Here is an 18,137-nt window from a genome sequence, read left to right on the forward strand (position 1 = left end):
CGCCAGCACCGACCTCTCGGACGCTTCGTCGCCAAGCCACGCACTTCATCATTCGAGGTAACCTGCTGTACCGCCGCAACTACAATTCCAGCGGCCGTAAGTGGTTGCTTGTTATACCCCGACACCTACGCTCCGACATCTGCGCCACGTTCCACGACGACCCACAATGCGGCCACGCTGGTGTATTAAAGACATATTCTCGCCTCCAGCTTCGGTACTACTGGCGCGGTATGTACCGTTTCGTTCGCCAGTATGTCCGGTCATGCCACCTATGCCAACGACGCAAGACGCCACCTCAACATGCCACCGGCCCCTTACAACCTTTACCATGCCCCGCGCGCGCGTTCGACCGCGTCGGCATTGACTTATACGGTCCGCTTCCCAACACTCCAAGCGGCAACCGCTGGGTTATTGTTGCTATCGACCACCTCACGCGGTACGCTGAAACTTCAGCCCTAGCATCTGCCACAGCAAAAGACGTCGCCAGTTTTATCCTTCAAAACCTGATTTTACGCCATGGAGCACCTCGCGAATTATTGAGCGACCGCGGTCGCGTTTTCCTCTCAGACGTCATTGCAGCATTGCTAAAGGAGTGTCGCACCATTCACCGCACTACCACGGCATATCATCCTCAAACTAATGGGATGACAGAACGTTTCAACCGCACCCTTGGTGACATGATGGCCATGTATGCTTCATCTGACCACTCGAATTGGGATCGCATTCTACCTTTCGTCACCTACGCTTACAATACCGCCACTCAAAGCACCACTGGGTTCTCCCCTTTCTTTCTCCTTTACGGACACGAACCTTCATGCACTATGGACACGATTCTACCTTATCGGCCAGATGCCTCGGAGTGGACGACTGTTTCTAGAGCGGCTGCTTACGCCGAAGAATGTCGCCAGCTCGCTCGTTCGTTCACATCCCAGGACCAGTGGCGCCAAAAGCTTCGCCACGATTCATCCACTACGGCTACGTGCTTTGCGCCTGGCTCGCTGGTCTGGTTGTGGGTGCCCTCTACTCCTCCAGGCCTTTCCTCCAAGCTGCTCTCCAAGTACCACGGTCCTTATCGGGTACTGAAACAAACATCCGCAGTCAACTACCTCATCGAGCCAATTGAAACGCCTTCCGACCAGCGTCGTCGGGGCCAGGAAATTGTCCACGTCTCCCGGCTCAAGCAGTGCCATGACCCCCCTGTGTTCCCCTGTCCTTAGGTCGCCAGGATGGCTACTCTTTCGGTGGGGAGTGATTGTACTGAAAGCACTGGGCAGTGGGCATGGTGCTGGTGTGCTTGTGAAAAAGAAGACGACGAGAAGTGCTTGCTTCCCTGTTACGATATAGCGCCGACCTGTTTTAAGCCTAGCGCTACAACCGATAACTAGTGACCCTTTTGCTAGGTGAACACCCCCGTTGCAGTGTATAATTTTCAAGGAAAAAGGTTCCAAGTAAATTGCGAAGAGAAGTGACGAAGCCGGGCATCCTTGTTTTATGCTTCTACATAAGTTAATATTACCAGAGAGTTGTTTATTCACTAATAAGTTCGTGCTACACCCTTCGTAAGACAGTTTTAAGCCATCTAATATAATGTTTCCAACATTCACGTGCTCTAGAATAGAAAAAAGCACACTGTGCACAACACGGTCGAAGGCCTTCTCCATGTCCAGTTGCATCATAGCAACTCTTCCTTCCCAGGCATGGCAACACTCCAGAATACTTCTTGCCACATGAATGTTATTAAGTATCGACCGGCCTCTTATGCCACACGTTTGGTGTGGGCCTACTATTGATGTCATCACTGATTGCAACCTTCTTGCCAACACCATGAATATCTTATAATCTACATTGGATAAAGTTATGGGGCGATACGACCGTACTGAGAGCAGCTTTACAGGGTCATCGCATTTCGGGATCAGCACTGTATGGGTTTTTCGGAAAGAAGGCGGCATGTATTTTACTTTATAAGCCTCGGCTAGAACACGGTGTAAAATTGCTGCTAGTTCATGCTTAAATGCCTTGTAGAAAGCTGCGCCTATGCTATCAGGTCCGGGCGCCTTTCCAGGTTTGAGTTCATCAATTGCGGTTTCGATCTCATTCAACGTAATCGGTTCCTCGAGGACTGTCTTGACGTCATCATCTAGCCTCGGCATTAAAGGCAAGTATTCGCTATCAAAGCCAGCTTCTACCGCTCCTTTGCAGCTTAACAACTCTCTGAAGTGTTCGAAGAAGGCACGCTGTATTGTATTACTATCGCTACAACGCACGTTGCCGTATTCAATTTCTTTTATTTCATTTTGCGGTGCGTATCTTTTGTCTTCGCTCAAAGCGCGTCTTGTGGCCGTTTCCCCGAGCCACAAATGCTCTGAGCGCGCACGTATCACTGACCCCCTATATCTCTTGACATCAATGATTTCAAGCTCATTTTTTATATTCCTTATCTCTGTTGACAACTCTTCTGGCTGTGTGCATTTTATCGACAACAATACGTTAAGCTTATTTCGTAATTCATTTTCTTTTCTTTTTTCATTGTAGCGTAACACAGAGGCTCTTTCAATGGCTGTTATTTTAAATTCCTGTTTAAACTCTTCCCACATCGCTATAAACCCCGCGGATTCACTAGCAAGCATCTCTCGTATACGTTCTTTTGTAAACGCGAGAAAGGTTGCGTCGTCCAGAAGTTTGACGTTGAATTTCCATAAGTACCAATTAAAAGGGCGGTTTTCTTTTCTCTTGCCGAGCGAGAACATTACAAGACTGTGGTCGCTGAAGGATACGTGCCTCACGTCATAGCTTCTACACAACGGAACCAGTCTCGCTGATATATAAGCTCGATCTAATCTCGCGTGACTGCCCCGTTGGAAATGCGTAAACACAGTATGCTTTCCACTGCAAAACACCGCACCAACATATTCTAATTCACGCTCTCGGGTTGCTGCGAGCAAGAAACCTGCACTTTGATCGCGTACAAGCAAGTTGTTATTCCGGTCGTCAGAAAAACAAACACTATTGAAGTCTCCCAGCAAGATAATATAGCGCTCAGATTTCAAATAGAGATCAAGTTTTCCAAAAAAGTCACGGCGTTCTCTTTCATTATTTGAGGCGTATATGCAAATTATCCGCCACTCCGAATCCCAGAGCGAAAAGTCGCACACAATCATTCGACCTTCATCACAAACAAATACTGATTGCGGAACAATTTCTAAAGATTTCCGCAGCAACAAAACACACCCACCGGAACTGCCAACAGCATGGGAAACGCACGCACTGTACCGCGCTCTGAATGTTTGAACCATTCGGTCGGTGCGCTCTTCACTTTCAATTTTTGTTTCCTGTAGAGCGACTATGTCTAAATCATTTTCTTGCAATAACCGGCTGACCTGGTACTGCCGCCTTTTCGCGCCCAGGCCTCGGACAATGAGCGTACCAATGCGTAGCGCTATTACAGATTTTGAAGCCATTTCCTGTTTTTTTAGAAGAAAAACAAGCATACCCATACATCCTGCCATTTCTCGGAACGCGCACAATTCTTTCCTAGGCAAAAGCGACCGAACTTTATAATTGTACTCTGGAGCGCGACCCTCACCTCGCATACAGGCATTGCTGGACGACGCCCTCGTTATTACGGGGGCGCTTTCGGTACCGTCGGACTGGAATCCGGCGGAATGTGAGGCTTTGGTTTGAAAGAAGGGCGGCGGTACGAACTTTCTTTCCTGGGCGGCTCCTGTGCCTTCCCGCTGCCCCCTTCGTCACCTTCGGAAACTTGCGTGTGTAGGCGTTTCGCAGACGAGCTGCTCGCGACGTCCATGTCTTCTTGGTCGCTACTCGGCGAGGCTTGAGTGGTGTCAGAGATGTCTTTGACGGCGCGCGTTGGCGTAGCGGTAACCTGTCGTACAGGTGCCACGTCACTGTTGTCGCTTCTAACACTTTTCACAATTTCCTTCTCGGACGGTTCAACAGCTGCCGACGTAGGATGTCTGTCCTTGATTCCCGCAGCCTCCGCCGCGTCCGCCTCGTCCATGATGTGCTCGGTGGGGTCCTCCCGGCTCCTTTGGCTTGCTACGCTTGCGTAGGTTTTAGCGCACTGGCTATCGTCATGTCCGAACCGCCGACAGAGCTTGCACCATGGGACGCGGCAGTCTCGGCGAATGTGCCCTGTTCGCTGACACCGCAGGCAAAGCGGCGGTCTCCCCGGTACCACCACAAGGGCCGTAATGCCAGACACTCGTAGCTGGTGTGGCAAGTCGTCCAAAGTCACGCCACCCTTCAGCTGCAGATTGACCGTCCGTGTCGAGGAGCCCTTATCGCCGAGTCCTGGTACACGCCATTGCTCTCTGCAAACGTCCGTCACTTTTCCGTACGGTGCAAGAGCAGCGCGCACGTCTTCATCTTGTATGTGGTAAAGCAGCCAATAGAGCCTTAGGCGGGCAGTATGGGTGCTCGGATCTATCACGAGGCAGCGGTGATTCTTCACAGTCACATCAGTTACGGCGAGCAACTTCTTCATTCCTTCCGCAGTCTTGAAGGTCACCGCCGACACGTGGTTCATCTGAAACGCCCCCAAAGCAACTACCTCGGGGAGCAGTTCCAGACGATCAAAAGTATCTCGGAAGTCCTCAGCTCGAGACGGCCTGGCTTTAACGCTGCCGTGAAGAAAAACAGTATTTAAAACAGACGAACCTGATGGCAGTTGTGGCAAAATAACGTCATAGTCCATAGAATCCTGTGCATCCGTCCTGTTACCGCGGCCATGCTGGGCCGCATTCGTCGCTCCAAAGGAGCTCGTCATTACACGACCGTAGACTACGGTGGCCGGAAGTGGAATCCCCATTGCGCCACGGAGGCGAGCCTCGTGCTGCATATTACCTCATGTGCTCGTGACTTTCACGCAACGCCTCTGAAAAAAAAAAAAAAGACACCACCGGCCCCGGGAGGGCTCGAACCTCCAACCTTTCGGTTAACAGCCGAACGCGCTAGCCGATTGCGCCACGGAGGCTTTTTTTTTTTCCTTATTTCCTCGTTACAGAAATGCCATGCGAATACATTGTTAAAAAGAGAATCAGCTTAGCTTATGCTGACTCTCTGAAATTAAAATCGCTTGAATTTAGCCAACTCATCGAACAGCGGCAACCAATCGGGCGGTTCTTTCTGGGCTTTGTACACTTCACGCATGTAGACGACACTTTCAATAAAGTTTTCTCGCACAGAATGGGCATTCACATCAGCATGGCATACCGACATTCTTGTGGACCATATACTATGGAGGCTCAGCAGCATAATAAGGTCATATGGAATATCGTTATTGCCTGTGCCTAAGTATCTGATACCAAGTGGGGTTATTGGTAATGCTTTCTTTAATGTTCGTTGTAAGATGTCCCTATGAAAAAAGGGATCCCAACAATCAATGAAGACGTGATCGACAGTCTCTGGTTTTTTACACATTATACAATCGGTGGTCCACGGCACATATATTCCCTTGTCGGCCAGCCAAGTCTTTACTGGCAAGGTATTTGTGTGGAGTTTGAAGAAGAATGATTTTACCGATGGTTTCACAGGCATTCTTTTGACCCTTTTGAGGACATCATCGCCTGAACCTCCATAGTTACTGCATTAATGCCAGTTCCAATGTATAGGTTAGCATACTATGGAGATTGCGCCACGGAGGCGAGCCTCGTGCTGCTTATTACCTCATGTGCTCGTGACTTTCACGCAACGCCTGTGAAAAAAAAAAAAAGACACCACCGGCCCGACCACAGCCGACCGCGCTAGCCGATTGCGCCACGGAGGCACGCCTCGTGCTGCATATTACCTCATGTGCTCGTGACTTTCACGCAACGCACCTGAAAAAAAAAAAGACACCGCCGCCCCCGGGAGGGCTTGAACCTCCAACCTTTCGGTTAACAGCCGAACGCGCTAGCCGATTGCGCCACGGAGGCTAGCCTCATGCTGCATATTACCTCATGTGCTCGTGACTTTCACGCAACGCATCTGAAAAAAAAAAAACACACCACCGCCCCCGGGAGGGCTTGAACCTCCAACCTTTCGGTTAACAGCCGAACGCGCTAGCCGATTGCGCCACGGAGGCGCGCCTCGTGCTGCATATTACCTCATGTGCTCGTGACTTTCACGCAACGCATCTGAAAAAAAAAAAAAAAATATAGCACCACCCCCGGGAGGGCTTGAACCTCCAACCTTTCGGTTAACAGCCGAACGCGCCATGGAGGCGAGCCTCGTGCTGCATATTACCTCATTTGCTCGTGACTTTCACGCAACGCATCTGAAAAAAAAAAAAAGAGACCGCCGCCCCCGGGAGGGCTTGAACCTCCAACGTTTCGGTTAACAGCCGAACGCGCTAGCCGATTGCGCCACGGAGGCGAGCCTGGTGCTGCATATTACCTCATGTGCTCGTGACTTTCACGCAATGCATCTGAAAAAAAAAAAAAGACACCGCCGCCCCCGGGAGGGCGTGAACCTCCAACCTTTCGGTTAACAGCCGAACGCGCTAGCCGATTGCGCCACAGAGGCTTTTTTTTTTCTCTTTATTGCCAACTTGGCACAATACAGTGAAAAACAGCATCACAACATCACATTAAAAATGCTAGCTTGTGTCTGGCTAGCATAAGTGGGTAAAAAAACGCTTCACGGTCAGGAGTTCGTCCAGACAAACACACCAATCTGGCTTTTCTTCCTTCTGTTTGTACACATCTCGTAAATATGCAATGCTTTCGTTGAAGTTGTCCCGGGCTGACCTCGCGTTGACGTCCGCATTACGCACTGACATTCTGGTTTTCCAAACACTGTGCATTACTAGAATCATTAGCATATCGTACGGCACACCTTCGCTGTCGACGGGAAGAAATCGAATGCCGTAGGGTGTAAGCGGCAGTTCCTTTTTCAGGGTCTAGCCTCGTGCTGCATATTACCTCATGTGCTCGTGACTTTCGCGCAACGCACGTGAAAAAAAAAGAACACACCGCCGCCCGCGGGAGGGCTTGAACCTCCAACCTTTCGGTTAACAGCCGAACGCGCTAGCCGATTGCGCCACGGAGGCTAGCCTCGTGCTACATATTACCTCATGTGCTCGTGACTTTCACGCAACGCATCTGAAAAAAAAAAAGACACCCCCGCCCCCGGGAGGGCTTGAACCTCCAACCTTTCGGTTAACAGCCGAACGCGCTAGCCGATTGCGCCACGGAGGCTTTTTTTTTTTTCTTTATTTCCTCGTTACAGAAATGCCATGCGAATACATTGTTAAAAAGAGAATCAGCTTAGCTTATGCTGACTCTCTGAAATTAAAATCGCTTGAATTTAGCCAACTCATCGAACAGCGGCAACCAATCGGGCGGTTCTTTCTGGGCTTTGTACACTTCACGCATGTAGACGACACTTTCAATAAAGTTTTCTCGCACAGAATGGGCATTCACATCAGCATGACATACCGACATTCTTGTGGACCATATACTATGGAGGCTCAGCAGCATAATAAGGTCATATGGAATATCGTTATTGCCTGTGTCTAAGTACCTGATACCACGTGGGGTTATTGGTAATGCTTTCTTTAATGTTCGTTGTAAGATGTCCCAATGAAAAAAGGGATCCCAACAATCAATGAAGACGTGATCGACAGTCTCTGGTTTTTTACACATTATGCAATCGGTGGTCCACGGCACATATATTCCCTTGTCGGCCAGCCAAGTCTTTACTGGCAAGGTATTTGTGTGGAGTTTGAAGAAGAATGATTTTACCGATGGTTTCACAGGCATTCTTTTGACCCTTTTGAGAACATCATCGCCTGAACCTCCATAGTATGCTAACCTATACATTGGAACTGGCATTAATGAGTCTATCATATCATGGTACAATTTCTTTCTTTTGACGGAACTTAAATATTCTAGAGAGAATCGAACACTAAGCATACGGAAAGATAACACTACTTCCTGAAGGAAACCTTTCACTGGAGGGGATTTAACATTTGAACACGAAACAAGGAAGTCAGGTAACAGATTACCTAATCGCACTTGTGTCATGGTGCGCAAAAATGGATCACTGTGGTTCCGCAAGAACATAAACCGCGATACAATCTGGCGTACAAATAGGTGTGACAGTCCAAGACCACCGCTGCGAACTGATCTGAACAGATTAGAGCGGCTGCAGCGTTCCCAAGTTGAGTTCCAAATGAACACAGCGAACACTCGATGCAGTTTCTGTACATTCACTCGCGACATGAATAGCGCTTGTAGTATGTACCATATTTTTGCAACCAGAAAAATGTTGCACACAGTGGAGCGCGCGAACATTGAGAGATTGCGCCCTTGCCATGCCAGCGCTTTTTCCTTCGCCGTCTGTGTTTCCTGTTCCCAGAACTGCTTACTGTCTTTGTAATGCTCAAGCGGCATGCCAAGATATTTCACAGGCATGGTCCCCCACTGTATGTTTGCGAAACTGCGTGGTTTGCTTTGCCACGCGCCATGCCAAAACCCGATGCACTTATCCCAGTTTATGGCACTACCTGTTTTTTCACAATAAGTTTTCGCCAGAGTTACCACTTCGCTGACACTGTCATAGTCATCGCAAAACACTGCTAGATCGTCTGCGTAGGAAAGCACTTTCACCTCACTTTGCTGTAATTTGAAACCTCTTATTCTTTGGTTCTTTTTAATGGCTAAGCAAAAAGGCTCCAGGTATATTGCGAAAAGCAAAGACGAAATTGGGCACCCCTGTTTCAGAGATGAGCAGACATTGACACTTCTCGTGAGACTCTTGTTAATAATCAGCCGTGTGCTGCAGTCTGTGTATACCATTTTTAAGCCATCTATAATCACTGATCCTATGTTCGTGTATTCTAAAATCTCGAAGAGAATATCATGAGCCACACGGTCAAATGCCTTCTCCAGGTCTAGCTGCAACATTGCAACTTTACCCTCGAAAGCATCGACGCATTCTAGAATGCTCCTGGCGACGTGTACATTGGTAGTTATTGTGCGCCCTTTAATCCCACACGTTTGATGGGTTCCAACTAAAAGTTTCATTACGCCCTGTAACCTTTTCGCCAGTATTTTCATAAAAATTTTATAGTCAGTGTTCGCAAGGCTAATGGGGCGGTACGATGCAACAGACAAGCGCTTTACAGGATCGTTAGATTTTTGTATCAGGACCATCTGAGCTGTTCGAAATGACGCAGGTATTCGGTTGTTTTTGTAGGACTGCACTAAAAATTTCTTCATAATTAGTGCTATTTCTGCTTTAAAAGTTTTGTAGAAGGCTGCGCTTAATCCATCCGGCCCAGGTGCCTTTCCTGAGCCTAGTTCTTCTATAGCAGCTTCAACTTCACGCACAGTTATAGACGCTTCGAGGCCTTGTTTAACGTTTTCTTCCAATCGTGGCATAAAGTGTAGGAAGTGGCTTATGAAGCCACCCAGATCAGTTTTTCTTTCGCCAAACAAGTCTCCATAGTGTTCAACAAAGGCGCGTTCAATGGTCCTACGGTCACTCGTTACTTCGTCATTGTAGCTTATCTGTTTTATATCACTGCGGCGAGCGTAAGCTTTCTCGTCACTTAGCGCACGTTTATTCGGTGTTTCCCCTTGCCACAATCTTTCTGCACGGGATCTTATCATGGCACCACGGTACTTCTCTGTGTCGATGATTTCTAACTGGCTTTTAACTTTCTTGATTTCATTCATGACTTGGCCAGGTTCTGTGCTTTCTACATTAAGTAGAAAGTCGAGTTTACTCCTCAGGGCTTTTTCTTTCCGTTTTTCTTCTTGTTTCAGTTTAGTTGCCCTTTCTATAGCAGTCATCTTCAATTCATTTTTAAAATCTTCCCACATGGTGACTACATATTTCTCTTCAGCTACAATCAATCGTCCAAGTTTTTCTTTAATGTCATTTACGAAACAGTCATCGTTGAGTAGCTTATCGTTAAATTTCCACAAATCCCACGAGAAGTTTGTTTTTCGTTCTTTTGTTCCTATTGTGAAGGCAACCAAACTGTGGTCACTAAAAGAGACTTGCTTGTTCTCGTACGTTTTACATAACGGCACCAGTTCCAGCGACACATAAGCTCTATCTAGCCGAGCATGGCTAAGTCCTTGAAAATGAGTAAAACGCGGTACCTCCAACCTTTCGGTTAACAGTCGAACGCGCTAGCCGATTGCGCCACGGAGGCACGCCTCGTGCTGCATATTACCTCATGTGCTCGTGACTTTCACGCAACGCACCTGAAAAAAAAAAGACACCGCCGCCCCCGGGAGGGCTTGAACCTCCAACCTTTTGGTTAACAGCCGAACGCGCTAGCCGATTGCGCCACGGAGGCTAGCCTCATGCTGCATATTACCTCATGCGCTCGTGACTTTCACGCAACGCATCTGAAAAAAAAAAAAGAAGACACCGCCGCCCCCGGGAGGGCTTGAACCTCCAACCTTTCGGTTAACAGCCGAACGCGCTAGCCGATTGCGCCACGGAGGCTAGCCTCGGGCTGCATATTACCTCATGTGCTCGTGACTTTCACGCAACGCATATGAAAAAAAAAAAAAAGACACCGCCGCCCCCGGGAGGGCTTGAACCTCCAACCTTTCGGTTAACAGCCGAACGCGCTAGCCGATTGCGCCACGGAGGCTTTTTTTTTTTTTTTTTTTTGTTTGCGGCCCTTGCCGGCCGCAGAAACAGGAGCAGCGTCGAAGACGAAAAGGACTATGAGATCGTGCTGCCTACTTTGCCCACCGGTCGTGTTGTTTTAAACACGTTGTTCTTGCACGGCGACGTGCAGGTGAGGCCCTACAGGGTCGAAGATTTCCGAGACGCCCTCGCCAACGCTGGTGTGCTCCCCGAGGTCGTGGCGTTGGGAGCGTACCAGATCAACCATGTGTGGGCGGTGACGTTCAACAGCGCCGAAGCCACAAGGAAACTGGCTGCTTTCAAGGAGCTGCAAGTTAAAGGCCGCCGCTGCATTATCATTGACCCTGAGGACCAGCAGGTTAAACTGCGCCTGCATTGGATGCTCCACGGGGTGCAAGATGAAGACATCCGGACTGCTTTTGCGGCGTTCGGGAACGTAACCGAGGTGACGCGGGAGCGTTGGCGCGTCCAAGGCATGAGGGAGAAGGGCTCGACCACGAGAACCGTGCTGCTCAAGCTCAAGCCGGGAATGAAGGTGGACGACCTGCCCCACCAGGTTCGAGTCGCCGGTGAGTTGGCCCTTGTGGTGGTACCCGGGCGGCCGATGCAGTGCCTGCGCTGCCATGGCACGGGCCATGTTCGCCGCGACTGCAAGGTGCCCAGGTGCTCGAAGTGCAGACGCTACGGACACGCGGACGCTGACTGCGTCCGTACCTACGCGTCGGCTACCGGGCTGGGAAAGACGGATGAGGTCGCGGAACTCATGGACGTCGTTGAAACCGAGGATGCAGCGAGGGGAACGGACGAGGCGGGCAAGCAGACGGGGCCACTCGACTCGTCAGCGTCTACCGGCGACGACGCCCTCACTGGGGATGGTTCAGCGAGCCAACATCCAGCGGATGACTTGCCTAGGTCAAACGAGACAACCGGAAAGGATGGGGAGAACACTCCGGAGCCCAAGGTCGTCGAGCCAAAGGGTCCGAACGAGCTGCAACCGGACAAGAGTGGTGCCCGCACGCCGACCAGCGTCTCCGCTGCGGCGAAGCGTTCCCACGCCCAAACCAGCGCCGACGGTGACCAGACGGTGACGCCTGGAGCCGAGGAGCCCCCGGCAAAGGCGCCTCAAAGCCGCCGTTCATCGTTGCGGCCGCGCCCTAACGTTCCGGTGGACAAGCGTGCCGGAAATTCGGAGTCCCTAGGACACGCTCATGTTCTTCCGCCGGACCGCACTGGCGGCGATGGCGGCGTCTAGCCTCGTGCTAGACGCGAGAGGTAAGCACCATATTGCCGGTCTCTTCTCCCATTGTTAAAATGGCTCCAACGTGTCCGTTGAAAGTCGCTACTCTAAATGTTCGAGGACTGGCAGGGAAAAGAAAGCGAGGCCAGCTTTACCGGCTTATAACGGAGCACGACATTGATGTGCTAGCCGTGCAGGAGACGAAAGTCGACGGTGAAGAAGAGACCGGCGTTATGGTGCGGCGTTTCACGTCTAGGTTTTCTGCCGTAGTCAGTCATGCGGTGGGCACATCCGCTGGCTGTGTCCTTTTTGTTAAGAAGTTGCCGGGGCTAGAGGTGCATGCAATTTATTCATGTGTGTCGGGCCGATGTGTTGTCGTCGATTTTTCGTACAACAACAACGAGTGGCGTATTCTATGCTTGTACGCGCCCAATAAGGTGGATGAAAGGGCTGAGTTTTTTCACCACATTGAAGAGCGTCTATGCAAGGGAAGACAGCTCATAGTAATGGGCGATTTCAACTGTGTCCTCAGTGCGCGGGATAAAACAAGCGTTCGTGGGTTTAGAGACAAAAGCACGGAAGTATTGTCGCGAATTGTAGAGAACTGGGACCTTGTGGATGTGGCAGAGTGCCTCGAAGGAGCGCGTGCTGTGAAGTACACACGGTTTGAGGGCTCTAGTCACGCACGGCTCGACCGCATTTATGCGACCGTTGACATCGTTCCGCAGTGTAACAGTTACGAGGTAGTGCCAGTGTCTTTTTCTGACCATTGCTTGGTTCAATGCTGCATAGGAATTCCAAAGCGAGGTAACGCTTTCTCATGGGAAACGTGGAAATTAAATAACAAGCTTCTTCAGGATGAACCGTTTAACCGAGCAGTAAGAGAAGAAATAAGGAAAATAGACCCCAGTAATAACCTTCACGTATGGCAACAGTGGGAGCTGAGTAAGGAAACCCTAAAAAAAAAGGCAATAGAGAGGGCCACCTGTATTCGTTTCGCAGAGAAACAGAAAGAGACTGAGTTAAAGACGCTTCTTCAACAACTGCTCAGGCAGGAATCTCAGGCACCGGGCAAATGGATAGAAGACATAAGAAAAGTGAAACAACAGTTAGAGCAACTTGAAGAGCAACGCTATAGGGGAGCCCTGGTGAGGGCAAGGGCTGAAGACACAGCTGCAGGTGAAGCGCCTTCGAAACGAGCGCTAGGGTTAGAAAAAGCACGCGCTGAAAGGAACCACATAGACGGAATAGAATGGCGCGGGATCTTATCAACAGACACAGATGACATCAAAGCAGCTTTTCATGAGCATTACCAGGCGCTATTCTCGCACCACAAAGTAGACGCTACCACATTTGGGAATGAGTTCTTGCGTGCTATACCCCGACTGGACGACGAAAGAAAACAAAGATTGGAACTAGAGATAACAGAATCCGAAGTTGAACAGGCCATAGACAACTTAAACCCCGGAAAATCGCCTGGGCCAGACGGCTTTAGCGCCGGTTTTTATAAAGGATTTAAGCACGAAATTAGCCCTGTATTGAATGTAATCTTTAACGAAGCGTACAAATGGAAAACATTGCCTCCGTCTTATGGGTCGTCACACACAGTACTCATTCCTAAAACTGATGATGCAGTGAAATTAAGATCTGTTACGGCGTATCGTCCCATAGCACTCACCAATATCGAGTATAAAATCTTTATGAAGATATTGGCACGAAGATTGCAGTCAGTGATACAGGACATCGTCGGGCCTCACCAGACATGTGGGATTGAAGGCCGGACTATTGTTGCTAATATTCACAAAGCGCGCAGTGTACCTGAGTGCTGTGATGATTGTAATAGTCGGATTGCCATCTTACAGATTGACCTCGAGAAGGCTTTTGATTGCGTCGCTCATGAAATCTTGTTTGCCGTTTTAGACTATGCCAATCTCGGATCTGTAATATGCGAGGGGGTCGCCCTGGCGTACCGTAACTGCACGACGAGATTGATCGTGAATAAGAGTTTGGGGGCTTCCATTAGGCTGCAACGTTCTGTGCGTCAGGGCTGCCCCCTCAGCCCTCTGTTGTTTTGTATCTACATTGAAACCCTGTGTGTGAGATTGATTGAAAACAATAGAATTATGGGATTTAGGCTTCAAGCAGTTGAAGTGAAGCTGCTGGCTTATGCAGATGATGTCGCTGTTTTTGCGGAGGATCAGGTGAGCATAATTGAGGCTGTCAAATGTGTCCGTAAATTTAGCCATGTCACTGGTAGTGGAGTTAACTGGTCGAAGTGCCTCGGGCTCTGGCATGGATCGTGGCCAACGAAGCCAGATCTTTTTGCCAACGTGCATTGGGTGACGACCCCAGGCAAGTACTTGGGCGTCCCGCTAGATGCCTATCGCGATAGCGAGCAGTACTGGAAAGGGCAGGTCAAAGACACACGGGAGAGCGCTGAGAAGTGGAAAGGCACTAATCTCTCTATTTTTGCCAGAGCCACCGTTTGTAACCTTTTCTTTATCAGCAAGCTTTGGTACGTAATGCAAGTATTGCACTGTTCACGGTCAAATGTTCAGAAGCTACACAGGATTTTCGCCGTCTTTGTTTGGGCGTCGGAATGGGAGCGCTGCAGCCGGACCAACTTGTTCCGGCGCGTAAAAGACGGGGGGCTGGGATTGGGCCATCTCTTTGTACGGCAGTTGGTAAACCGGTTCTTGTTCTTTAGGGACGCAACCGACCCTTTCTTGCCCCCGGTATGTCAAATGAGGCTGAGTAGACGGCTGCCAGAGTATGTGGTTTCAACCGAAGAGTTTTCGGGAGGCATTCGAGGGTTTTACAAAGAAGTGGTATCGAGTGTCCGATTTCTTTCAGTGCGCTTTTCGAATGATTACCTGTCCGGTGTGAACAAAAAGAAACTGTATTGTGCTTTGTGCGACGTTCTTTTCCCAGTGCCATTGTACAGGTCCTTGTACGGTGGAGGCCCAAGCAGCGATGTTTTAAAGAGAGTAAAGAAAATGCAGGTCCCGCCAGGAACCAAAACCTTCTTTTTCAAATTACACACGGGAACGTTACCAGTTAAGAAGTTTTTGGAGAGAAAAGGGGTATATTTACCGTGGGGAACGCACTGTTTAATTTGCAAGCAACCAGAGACAATAGATCATGTTTTCTTAAACTGTTGGGAAGGCGTGTTCTTCTGGGATGTTTTGCAGAGGACACTAAAGAAAGAATTTCCATTGGACCCATATGGCATCCGCTACTTAAGCATAGATAATGAGGATGGGGTGCCTTTTGATTTAATTATGCTCTTGGGCCTCCATTGCATTTGGCGCGCGAGAATGGCAGGATACCATGTCGATAAAGATGCGCAGCCTGCACGTATGTATTTCAGGGAAAACATGCACTGGTTTGTCGCTATCCATAAAGCGGCAGCGGAGCCACCGGAGTGGCTCCCAAGAGTAGGACCGTTGGTAGCATTGCGCGAATTTTGATTAGTCCGAGCCAGCACAATGCTTTGTAATATGTCCACATAGAGAAAATGTATATTCTACTTTTGTATTTGTTTTGGTGAGCGTTGCCTCTTGTGAAACTATGTGCTAAAGCCATGCGCCACGGAGGCTAGCCTCGTGCTGCATATTACCTCATGTGCTCGTGACTTTCACGCAACGCACCTGAAAAAAAAAAAAAAAAAGACACCGCCGCCCCCGGGAGGGCTTGAACCTCCAACCTTTCGGTTAACAGCCGAACGCGCTAGCCGATTGCGCCACGGAGGCACGCCTCGTGCTGCATATTACCTCATGTGCTCGTGACTTTCACGCAACGCATCTGAAAAAAAAAAAAACGACAGCAACGCCCTCGGGAGGGCTTGAACCTCCAACCTATCGGTTAACAGCCGAACGCGCTAGCCGATTGCGCCACGGAGGCTTTTTTTTTTCTTTATTACCGACATGGCAACATACAAAAGAAGACATTTTAACAGTACACAACAGTCACGACAACATCTCTGCCGTTGGTTGGCGGTCACAGGACTAAAAACGCTTGAAGTTCGCTAGCTCAGTCATCACACTGAGCCATGTTGGTTTTTCTTTTTGAAAATTGTACAATTCCTTAATATGACAAATGCTTTCAATGAAGTATTCTCGAACAGGCCGGGCGTTTATTTCGGCATGTCTCACGGCCATTCTAGTTTTCCATAACCTATGCAAGGACACCAGCATGAACATGTCATAGGGTACTTTGTCTTCATTTAGAGTAGGCAGGAAACGAATCCCATATGGTGTAATCGGCAAGTCCTTCTTTAGCGTTCTCTGTACGATGTCCCAATGGAACACAGCATCCCAGCAGTCAAGAAAGATGTGTTCTACTGTTTCGGGTTTCCGGCATAGTAAACAGTTGACGCTCCAAGGCACGGAAAGTCCTTTTTCATCTAGCCACGGTTTCACAGGTAAAGTATTGGTGTGGAACTGGAAAAAGAAGGACTTTACCGACGGGCGTACTGGCATTCGTTTTACTCTTTTTAGTACGTCCCTTTCAGGTCCAATGCAGAACATCGAGCGATACAATGGCACCGGTAACATTGTGTCTACCAGGTCCTTATATAAGCGCTTTCGTGGTACCCTACTTAAGTATTCCATGGAAAACCGAACCTTTAAGAGCTGAAAAGCCAAGACTACCTCTTTTAAGAAACCACGCGCTCTGCCTTGACTGCACCGATTTGACGATACAATAAACTCAGGTATAGCCTCGCTCAGCCTTGTTTGAAACATAGTTAATAAAAATGGGTCATTTTGGTCCCGTAAGTAAACAAACCTCGACACAATCTGCCTAATGAACAAATGTGCCAGACCTAATCCTCCATTTTTAACCGAACGAAAGAGATTAGTGCGACTGGTGCGCTCCCAGCTTGAACCGCATACAAACACCGCGAGTACTCTGTGTAAACGTTGTATGTTAGCCCTTGACATGCACAACGCTTGGAGCACGTAAAGAATTTTGGCAACGGCAAACAGGTTGCACACTGTCGCACGCGCAAACATAGAGAAATTACGGCCTCCCCATTTGAGTGTACATTCACGAACCCTTTCAGTTTCGGCATTCCAGTAATCAACGGCGTCACGGTAGTGCTCAAGCGGCACCCCTAGGTACTTTGCCGGCGTGACTGTCCAGCGGATATTTGCAAACCTACTCGGATGGTCTTCCCAGTTGCCGATCCATACCCCTAGGGATTTATCAAAGTTGATAGCACTGCCTGTCATTCTGCAGTATGATAGAGGCTCTGCGACCGCGATTTCGATGCTTTCTTTATCCCGACAAAACAACGCGATGTCATCAGCGTATGCCAGGACTTTCACTTCCGCGGACTGCACTCTGAAACCCGATATTCTATTGTCATTCTTGATTTTTCTACAAAGCGGCTCTAGGTAAATTGCGAATAAAAGAGGCGACAAACCACACCCCTGGCGCACAGATGACCGGACGCTAAAGCTTTTGGTAACCTCCTTGTTTATAATGAGGCTGGAGGTACAGTCTTGATAGCACATCTTTACCCCATCTAAGATCAAATCCCCTACCTTTATGTGCTCGACAGGGCTGATGAAGTCGTTTTCCTGCATTTCTTTAATTTTTGCCGTTATTACTTCGATAAAGATTTCGTCTTGCAGGAGGCTATCATTGAATTTCCAGAGGTCCCAATTAAAGGTGCTCGTTTTACGCTTTGTGCCTATTGTAACAGTCACTAAGCTATGATCGCTAAAGCTTACATGCTTAACGGCATATGTTGTGCAAAAAGATAAGAGGCTTGCTGTCAGATATACTCGGTCAAGTCGGGCGTGGCTTGTGCCTTGGAAATGCGTGAACTGAACTCGCTTTTCTGGCAGTACATCGCCTATATCAATTATGTCGTATTCCTGAACGATTGCGCTAAGTTGCAATGCGCTCTTATTATGTATCGGTAGGTTCTTTGCGTTGTCTTCAGCCATGCATACACAATTGAAGTCCCCTAATAGTAACACATTTCTTTCGCATTTCAAGAAGGTTTCGATGTATCGGAAAAAATCTAAACGCTCACTAGCTTTGTTTGGTGCATAAATGCAAATAATTCGCCATAGTGCCTCTTTAACATAAAAATCGCAAACTACTAAGCGACCACTTTCAGAAGCGATGACAGACTGCTCTACAATTCCGACGGAGTTACGCAAGAAAATTGCGCACCCCCCTGATTTACCCACGGCGTGGCACACACAGAGATTATATCTTGACCGAAAGATTTCCACCATCATATCAGTTTGTTCCTCGCTTTCAATTTTTG

The 18,137-nt window shown here is 48.8% G+C and overlaps 2 protein-coding genes and 12 non-coding genes across 14 annotated transcripts in view; 1 reads left to right on the forward strand and 13 right to left on the reverse strand.

Annotated features, from left to right (window-relative positions):
• LOC126516467 (lysyl oxidase homolog 3-like) overlaps nucleotides 1-18,137 on the forward strand; it is a 154,182-nt gene that overhangs the window by 48,609 nt on the left and 87,436 nt on the right. The gene's annotated exons all lie outside the window — the stretch shown is intronic.
• TRNAN-GUU (transfer RNA asparagine (anticodon GUU)) lies at nucleotides 4,920-4,993 on the reverse strand. Its single transcript has one exon. It is a non-coding gene; the product is annotated as a tRNA-Asn (tRNA).
• Nucleotides 5,860-5,933, reverse strand: TRNAN-GUU (transfer RNA asparagine (anticodon GUU)). Its single transcript has one exon. It is a non-coding gene; the product is annotated as a tRNA-Asn (tRNA).
• On the reverse strand, nucleotides 6,009-6,082 carry TRNAN-GUU (transfer RNA asparagine (anticodon GUU)). The gene has a single exon. It is a non-coding gene; the product is annotated as a tRNA-Asn (tRNA).
• Nucleotides 6,299-6,372, reverse strand: TRNAN-GUU (transfer RNA asparagine (anticodon GUU)). Its single transcript has one exon. It is a non-coding gene; the product is annotated as a tRNA-Asn (tRNA).
• TRNAN-GUU (transfer RNA asparagine (anticodon GUU)) lies at nucleotides 6,449-6,522 on the reverse strand. Its single transcript has one exon. It is a non-coding gene; the product is annotated as a tRNA-Asn (tRNA).
• On the reverse strand, nucleotides 6,975-7,048 carry TRNAN-GUU (transfer RNA asparagine (anticodon GUU)). Its single transcript has one exon. It is a non-coding gene; the product is annotated as a tRNA-Asn (tRNA).
• On the reverse strand, nucleotides 7,123-7,196 carry TRNAN-GUU (transfer RNA asparagine (anticodon GUU)). The gene has a single exon. It is a non-coding gene; the product is annotated as a tRNA-Asn (tRNA).
• On the reverse strand, nucleotides 10,239-10,312 carry TRNAN-GUU (transfer RNA asparagine (anticodon GUU)). Its single transcript has one exon. It is a non-coding gene; the product is annotated as a tRNA-Asn (tRNA).
• TRNAN-GUU (transfer RNA asparagine (anticodon GUU)) lies at nucleotides 10,391-10,464 on the reverse strand. Its single transcript has one exon. It is a non-coding gene; the product is annotated as a tRNA-Asn (tRNA).
• TRNAN-GUU (transfer RNA asparagine (anticodon GUU)) lies at nucleotides 10,542-10,615 on the reverse strand. Its single transcript has one exon. It is a non-coding gene; the product is annotated as a tRNA-Asn (tRNA).
• TRNAN-GUU (transfer RNA asparagine (anticodon GUU)) lies at nucleotides 15,530-15,603 on the reverse strand. The gene has a single exon. It is a non-coding gene; the product is annotated as a tRNA-Asn (tRNA).
• Nucleotides 15,681-15,754, reverse strand: TRNAN-GUU (transfer RNA asparagine (anticodon GUU)). The gene has a single exon. It is a non-coding gene; the product is annotated as a tRNA-Asn (tRNA).
• LOC140215359 (uncharacterized) lies at nucleotides 15,764-16,866 on the reverse strand. The gene has a single exon (XM_072285955.1). It carries the CDS (start codon nucleotides 16,864-16,866, stop codon nucleotides 15,859-15,861), a length of 1,008 nt encoding a protein of 335 aa, XP_072142056.1. The 3' UTR covers nucleotides 15,764-15,858.

Source organism: Dermacentor andersoni, chromosome 1 (genome assembly GCF_023375885.2).
Source record: "Dermacentor andersoni chromosome 1, qqDerAnde1_hic_scaffold, whole genome shotgun sequence".
Taxonomy (NCBI): domain Eukaryota; kingdom Metazoa; phylum Arthropoda; class Arachnida; order Ixodida; family Ixodidae; genus Dermacentor; species Dermacentor andersoni.